The sequence below is a fragment of the Eucyclogobius newberryi genome, unplaced genomic scaffold (genome assembly GCF_026437365.1).
Source record: "Eucyclogobius newberryi isolate DKJ021-1_F unplaced genomic scaffold, fEucNew1.0.hap1 SCAF_16, whole genome shotgun sequence".
NCBI classification, from domain to species: domain Eukaryota; kingdom Metazoa; phylum Chordata; class Actinopteri; order Gobiiformes; family Gobiidae; genus Eucyclogobius; species Eucyclogobius newberryi.
Window position 1 is genome coordinate 20715305 of NW_027315790.1, and position 8693 is coordinate 20723997.

At 41.6% G+C, this 8693-nt stretch overlaps 1 protein-coding gene across 1 annotated transcript in view; it reads right to left on the minus strand.

Moving 5' to 3' along the window:
* The window catches only part of LOC140361940 (teashirt homolog 1-like), a 29867-nt gene extending 23906 nt beyond the window's left edge, over nt 1–5961 (minus strand). Inside the window, exon 1 of the mRNA XM_072447853.1 lies at nt 5439–5961. Within this exon, the coding sequence (XP_072303954.1) occupies nt 5439–5478 (40 nt within the window). The 5' untranslated portion in view covers nt 5479–5961. The remainder of the gene's footprint in view (nt 1–5438) is intronic.
* Between the last annotated feature and the right edge of the window lie 2732 nt (nt 5962–8693).

Here is an 8693-nt window from a genome sequence, read left to right on the forward strand (position 1 = left end):
AAGGGGATCAAGAGTGCCAAAGAGATGGAGGGGGAACAAAAAAGTCAGGTTGAGATGAGCAAAAAAGATTGTGGCTAAATGTTATGTGTAGGGATGTCAAGATTATCAGGTTAAATTGATAATCGGGATTATTTTGGTCACAATCTGGACATTTTAAGATTCAATTGATTTAAAACTGACAATTTTCAAACTAAATTAGGTATTTTTTTCAACAAAATGTGGCCATTTTAGAAGCAAAATGAAGTCCTTCCTAAAAAAAAGTAAAAGTAAGTGCTTTTTTAAAATCTTTATGTCAAATGAATCGTTCAGAAAGTTTGATTTCATAAAGCAGGTCACATATTGAGGAGCGGTAATGTAAAGAAGAGAAAATGTAGGATTTTATTGTTGTTTTGGTAGTGATAATTGCTAAATTGCGATGTCTAGTCTTGTGGTACACTAAAGTTTGAAAATTGTGACATCCCTAGTTGTGTTGCATGTTAAAAAAATGTCAAAATGATCCTTTTCTTGGCTCTAAAGCTACTTCCTCACAGCTTTGAAGAGCTTGGACAACACACAATTTGAATATTTGCCCAAAAAATAAACTAAACTATAAAATAAGACATTTGAGACAGTAAAAATAACGAATAACTTGTTGACGTGTGTGCGGTGTAATGCAGAGCAACCAAACATAAACATTTATTAACTTTGGTCTACAACATCTGAACTTGTCTGGCAAAAAATACAAACAAAAATTGTTAAAAAAAGTGACCAAAGATACCAATTGAATGCTAAAACTATTATCAAAAGTAAATACTTACTTGAACAAGTATTACAAAAAGAGAACAAAGTTGGACCTGAATAGTTTTAGAGTGGTCTGAATGCGTCAGGGTGTTATTTTGTGTTGAAAAATGCTATTTTCTAAAAGAATGTTTGTATCAGCACTATGTTATTTATATTAAATATAAATAGTAGTACCGGTAACCTTTATATAGACTTTCAATATTCTGACAACACTAATGCACAAATATCTGCATCTGAATTGCTTAAATGTCCTTTAAGGCGACATAACTAAAAAAAAGGGGCTAAATATTGTTATATATTTACTAAAAAGTGGGTCTGCTTCACTTCATGACTCTTTAAAAAAAAAGAACATTGCAATACCTTTTTCACGTGTGCATAAAAGCAGTACATTTTCTATTCTGCCGTTTAACCCTTCGAACTTCTATACAATAAATGGAAACTTCACAAACTCAGAGACAAGTTGAGTGATTAGTTGACATATTCATTACTTCTGCTGCTGACAGGGTGTGATTTGTGCCCTGCCAGAGAAGGTTGAAGTTACTGCATTGCCATTAATAATAGTACGTGACCTTTGTGAGGAAAAAATTGCAAATTGGGTGTCCCTGGATACACTTTTTGTAGGTTTGAGTGCGAGTCAAAAGGAGTTTTAGTGCAATTGGTGGTTATTACCATAGATTCAAATAGGGATGTCACAATATCAAAGTTTAGTGTTACGATTATTGTGAGAAAAAACATCATGATTTAACGATTCATCACGATTATTGAGACAGTGACTAAACAACAGTGAAATCTTTAATTTTCTTTCATTCCCGTGATCTGACATGTTTCTATTCCTCTAGTTTGTGACCGGCTTTTAAGAAATTAAACTTTCTGAAAGACAAAATAAAGCAACACTTGACAAAAACCACCGGATTAGAAGTTATTCACATCTGTGATTGAGGCTTGATTTTGCTTCTGAAATGGTCACGATTATTATTTTTGTTAGTTCTCTACGGTATTACGGTATATTGTGACCTGAATCATCACGATTATCGATCAAGCGAATAATCGTGACGTCCCTACTTTAAATGGTGTTATCTAAAAATAATGATCATGTTTTGTTGCCATGAGATTAATTAGCCACCAGAATTTACAAATTAAAAAAATGCAACTGATATAGCCATTGGTTTGCTGTATATAATTCTCATATATGTACTCAAGGCCAATACTAAATGAAGATAGACAGTTTAATGATCCAGAACAGTTGGTCAATATGAAGTTTAATTTAGCAGATGCAGATAAACAAATCGTACAACAGAAAAACAACTCCTTTATGTGATTTCAAAAAGTGCTTTTGCCTTGATCTTTAGTTTCCTACTGTCCCCTCTTATGCGAGATGCAAAGAGATACAATTACTAACCTAACACGCTCCAGTGCTGCCCGCGCCGTACATTTCCTGCAATACATCATATCATCGCGTTGTTTACCTTGCATTAATTACAAAAAGGTAGAAAATGCCACAAAACCACAAACTCCGTCAGAGGCAGAGGGAATAAAACAACAGTGAAAATGACGACAAATGACTGCAGCAAAAGTCGGCGCTGCTCAAATTGCACTGCACTGAACCGGACTGCCAAAACTAACAGATGCAGTAATGCCGTTCCAAACCAAAGAACACTGATGTATTGTCACTGGTCATAAAGTAGATAGGGAGCAGCGCCATTACCGGGGTCTAAAAATCATCAACGTGAGTGATGAAACAAAACCTATTTCAACTGGCATACAAAGAGGCATTGAAACCGTCGTCGCTGGGGAGCGTGCAACACTTTGTTTCACTGACGAATCTGGGCTGGTGGAAATATCTGCTAATGTGCTATGAAAAACACAGGCTGCTTTATAGGTAGAAGCAGCTCATACGTATTGCTATCGGAGGAGGTGTTAAACTTTTGGATCCCGCAAATAGCAGCGGGAAATAATATAGAGACAAAGCCTGCCAAGCCCGGATTGACCATTACTGCCTGTGATGTATGCGTCTGTCACACGAGTGGACAATTAAATCAATATTCAAAAAGCGCAGCGAGAATGAGGCCACTTCAGAGTGGGGCCGGCTGACCACGGGACAAAGAAAAGACACATTTTTAGTCTTTGTACGTAGGGCTGCAATAGTACGATTCGATTATTTATTGCAATATCGGCGACTGGAGGAGCCTTATCAACACGAACTGCATTTGAACGGTAATTGTGATGAACTGTCTCTTGAAACGTGAGACCAAAGAAAAAATGTCCAGCTTGTTTAAGTTTTGAATTTGAATGTGTAAGTCTAGGTTTTTAGAGAGTTGTGGACAAGTAGACACAGTTGTATTTATTCCGTATTGTTATAAAAGTACATAAAAAACCTATATTTATTGCTATTTCAGTTAACAATGTATTCAAACACAACACAAACTGCACGTTCTTGGATCAATCTAAACATTGGCACACTCTGATGACAAATCATTCCCAACTTGGAGGTAATAGTGGTGTCAAAAGTGCAGAAAATCAGATACTAATCAATACTAAAACTAGATAGTAATTTGAGAAAGTATCGATACTAAACAAATCATAATAACAAAATGTGACCTTTTGTGACTGGTTTGAGAATGATTTGTAGCTTGAGCAATACTAGAATAAGACCACAATGTTTAATAATAACTGTTATTTTGTGTTGAGAGTCTAAATCCTTGCACTAAAAAGCATCATTTTTTATTATTAGTGTGGTATTGAGTATGGAGACTCAAGTATATTCCATAGTATCGACGGTAAATCGGATTTGAAACGTTAGAATTGTAACACTAATGGTTTAACAGTAAATCTATAACATTTAACACCATTTAGCAGTAGCGTTATCCAAAGGGAGAGTGAGAATGAGCCACGTGCTGAATGACCAGTGGATGTGGGAACAGAGAGACGCACACTTTTGCCCCGTCTTCCTGGCAGAGGCTCTCCACCAGTGTCCACGCTCTAAACTGGCACAATTCATTTCACTGATACGGCTCTCTGCCTCTTCAAACACATTTCTCCAGATCCGTCACTAAAGCCTCGCTTCAATTAGAAATTACAGCCCCACCGAGTTCAAAGTCTTTTTCGTCACAACCTTGATTAAGTCTGCTTAACCTTACGTTTCCACCGACTGCTTAGCATTCTGGGGCTGTTTTATGCGGCTTTGGTCATTACGCTGCACACTTCAAAGGCAAGTCATTTGGAAATGTGTGTCAATCACAGACATCTCCCAGGAACATCAAATAGATTTAGCCAAAAACATGCAATCGGGGCCTTTCTGCGGGGCGAGCGGGGCACGTATGGCCAGGCAACAAGGAAGACTCACTGTGTACGCTAAAGTAAAGTTAACACGTAGTACTTCCAGCTATTCTGCCACAACAAACTTGAACCAATGTTTGGGAGTTGACATTTCGAAATACCTCAGCTGCACACGTAGATAATAGAATAAAATGTACAAGAGTGAGAAGAGTGGAGAGGATAAACATGGCATATTGTTCTTGTCATCCCAGTGTAGGTTATGGTTGTATTAAAACGTTTTAATGACTTTCTTGTGGCTGGAGACGACAAAGAGCGTCTCGAGGATGAATGAGGATTTACCAACACTTCCTGCTTCTGAAAGGACAGGTCAAGAGCCTGCAGTGACCATTAGAGCTTCAGCCCATGGTGTTGGAGGTCTGTCCCTAATAGATGATCCTCTGTGTGATCTCGCTCCGCACCAGCACTCCTCGCTCCCCCGGGCCCTCCCCCTTCGGGCATTAATCGCAAAGTATTTACCCTGCTTGAGAACTTTTTCCTTTCAATTTGTCTTTTCTTTTGCTTCTCTGCTGGGGGGCAAATAAAAAAGAGAAAAGTTGTCCTTTGAGTGAGTCCAGCTGCCGGCGCATGCGTGTCTCTCTGCTGAATGATTTACTGATGTTTATCAGGAATGAATAGATCAAAGGCAGTCGCATGACAGGCGATCAATCAAGCATCAAATCAGGGATGGCAATCCCAAAGCGGAACACAAGCTCAAAATACGCCACTTCTTTCTTCAGTGTTTTTTTTTTTTACTGGCACTAACACATCAAACACGCTGGCCTGTAGAAATGAGATAAGATGAGCTTTGTTTGGAGAACTTGAATGCTGGCACCTAGTCGAGAATCAGCTTTAGCACTGAAACAGAAGTGCAGCATCCATTTCTCTCAAGCAGAATTGGCATTGAGACACAGCCGTATAAATGAAACAATACTGCTGCCAGTCAAACATGCCCCAGCAGATAAGTGCACATAACACATATTTATCACCTCAAATATATAGGAAGAGCTATAGAGTTTGGTTATACATGAGGACTGGAGTGTTTTAATGAAATGAATACTCAGAATGTCACTGTCACTGTGTGACCTATTTGTGTGGGAACACTAACGTGGGCACTGGGTCAGTGCTTTACTCTGAGCTTTAGGTCCTGCTCCTCATTGTTGCAGCAGGAAAAGTGAGGAAAAGTCAGATCGACCTCTCCTAACTAGAAGCTATTTAAATCCTCTCTGAAAAGGATAAAGTGCAGTAGTATTGCAGTAGTATTGCAGTTACTACGTAGTAAAGGCTACATGAGGTCGTGTGGTGGGACATGGAGCCCGTGTGCGGGTGTCGGTGCCGGGGCTCACCTGAAGACCGCCGCGGCGCTTGCTGCTTTCTCCTCGGCATGCTGCTGCAGGACTTTCCGATGGACTTTTCATGCGAAGACCACGATTAGTGGACGGGAAGAGGAGGAAACCTGGACCGGGCAAAATCAAATCCGTGTCGTCTCCGCCGCACCTCTTCAGACGCGGTCAAAACAGGAAAGTCACTAAATTAGATCCCGCGCAGTCAGAAGTTGTGCGTAAAGAAGTGCACACTTTACGCACGTGTGTCCATCTCAGTCATGTCCCGTTACGCACGTGAACAAACGTGTTACTACCACAGGAAGTGCCTCGTTAACTTCTGTCGTAACTCGACGCTGGCCGAACGGGCAGAAAACACACGGAAAGCCCCGGAGAGCGGGCAGAGGGACGGGCAGAGGGACGGGCTGCAGCCGACAGAGCTCCGCGCCGAAAAGGAGAGCTTCACCGCGCTTTCCGGACCGTCTCTCATTCCTCTTTCGGTGTCTAAACTAAGTAGAACCGCGTCCAGAGCGCGACGCGTCGTCTCCGTCTCGCGCGGAGGTCTTCTCTAAACGTGGGGAAGACACAACAGAATGACAGTTGAGCCGCTTTAGCCGGACGTCAATCACTCAAACTGAAAGCGCAGCGCGATCCGGCGGAATACTCACATCTCCGCCGCTGTCGACGCGGACACTTCCTCCCCCTAAAGCGCGCGCGCTCACACACACACACACACACACACACGCGCGCGCGCGCGAGCCTGTCCCGTTACAACCCGGACAGCGCCCACGGGTCCCGGGTCTCGCGTTCTTCTGTTGATTCGTGTTGATTTTCGGGAGCGGCCGCAGTCAGACGCGCAGCTCCGGTTCAGACAGCTCGCTCTGATCGACAGACACATGCAGCTGCCTCTCTCCGGCCCGCGCGCGTTACTCCACCCCTCCGCGCGAGCGTCACCCTGACAGTCAGAGCCCACCTGTCAATCTCTGCCCCTCATCCCCGGGCTTTCATTCGCTGCTGTCCCCGCCACCATCACTAATGCGGGCGCGTTCGCGGACGGAGAGGAGCGCACCCCCCGAAACTGTTGTGTGCGTGCGCTCTTGCCCCAGACTCGCTCCATACTGGCAACAGCTTGTGTGTGTGTGTTTGTTTATTTCAAATCAGTTAAGGTGTGTGTTTGGTTTGTGATACATTTGTCAAAATTTTATTCGTCCAATGTTGCTATTTATTTGTTATTCATGTTGCCAATGTATAGGAATAAGCTGCAGTCCTACTTTACGCGCATTTCTATCAATATTATAACGGAATTTGAATTGTTGGGGATTATAAAGCAAACTCTGTGCAGGAAATTTGACAAATTAGACACATTTCCTGTCAAAACAAAACCATATCTGTAGACTAATACACGTCAATGCATGGAAATTGAACCAAAACTTCATCAGTCCTAGTTCATCTTATCCATTTTTCCACTTCTGGCCAGGGACATGTTTTGTGTGTGTGTGTAATTCTGTACTTTACGTGTGATAAAAGTACATTTCCCGTTGACCTTTAATGCACTTTATTGAGCGGTGCAAGACGGGTGCGTTCTGGTTCAAACTTCTCACACACAAAAAACGTGGATATTTCGGGGTGACCTCTTTAGTGGGACAAAGGAGACTGCGGATCGATTCGTTCCACCTTTTTGGAGCGGCTTCTGGGGAAGGGGAGGGGCTCTGAATCCACAAGAGGCGCACATTAATAGCCTACTCTCCATCCTATAACTATTATGCACCGTAAAGTGTTTATAAAGGGCACGGGCTATGAAATGTTAACCTACACGAGGCGCTTGGTGCAGCTCTTTTACCTAGTCTAGTTTATTTGTTTTACCGTTTTTGTTTTTACACCAAAATGCACGGGAATAAAAGGGAAATATTTGATCACAAAAGCTACGGGACGGCATGACACAGTTTGACACGGTTCTCCACACAAGGACGCAAGAGATGGACTGAAGAAGAGGTTGTAAACAGGATGCAAACTTTTGGAAACTCAAGGTAAGTAAGTGGGCACCCATCTCTCTCTCTCTCTCTCTCCCTCTCTAAGCTGCTCTGTCTCCGTCTGTCTATTGGGTATTTCTGGGGCGACGGGCAGTCTTCAAAACGGATTATCGACACGGGGAGCACGTCTGGAGTCGCTTATTAGGAGCAGAGAGAAATAAAGTACCGCCCCAACATCTGTCTGTCGCTGTCTGTCACGCAGACCCGCGCGCTGATTGATGGCGAGCACTTACGTCACCGTGTTTCCGCCGGAGCCCGTGCGCGCGCGGGAGAGAGAGAGGGAGAGGGGGAGAGAGAGTGTCCCGGGAAGATGGAAGTTAAAATATCAAACAGAAATATGATCAAATATGACAGCATGGAAGTGTGAAAACGTGCATTCAGTTATTAATTACTAAAATTGTTTCAGCTTAAAATAATGTTTGAACGTATGGGCAATACTGTGTGGCACTAGAGGTGGGCAATGTATTCAAATATCGTGAATGTTGTTTTGAAGAGAGGCAACATTTGAATATCAAGAAGTGTATAATTTATACTGAAACGCATATTTATACTGATTAAAATAAAATACAAAGTTATGTTGTGTTCGTATTGCAGAAATAGCACCTTACATCCTATACAATTTGTATAGGGTGTAAGGTGCTATTTCTGCACTTTTGTGATTGATTTGACAGACATTTTACTGATAATTAAATCTCAACTAATAAGTTTAACAACAAGTTATAACACATTTCTGTAGAATGTACATAATATAAGCTGAATATTGTTATCGGGATACTCGAAAACAATATAAAGATATTTGTCCATATTACCCAGAACACGCATAAAATAGTGCATAGACAGACAGTACAATATCAGTTTTACAATAGAGTTACCTTGAATTACATTTCTGACACATTACATATATTTCAATTGATTTATGAATCAAGTGAAATATATGTAATGTGTGGATAGTTTTGAAATCTCCTTCAAATTTCCTTCTTTCTTTTTTTTCCAAGTTGTCAAATAAAAGTTTCATGGTAACACAGACTGGAAACACCACGACTGACTCAATTCATCCTGCACAAACTGCTTAAATGAAGTAAATGTATTAAATTCTAAAACACAAAGTTGTCCCAAATGACGCTCACTCGCACAACAACAAAAACAGAGCGTTTTCTGAACTCCTCTGACATTAAAAGCCCGGTACATTTGAGCTGCAGCCCTTGGCAGCAGTGTTGCTTGTGTGAAGGCTGTTTGTACAGAGGCAGCA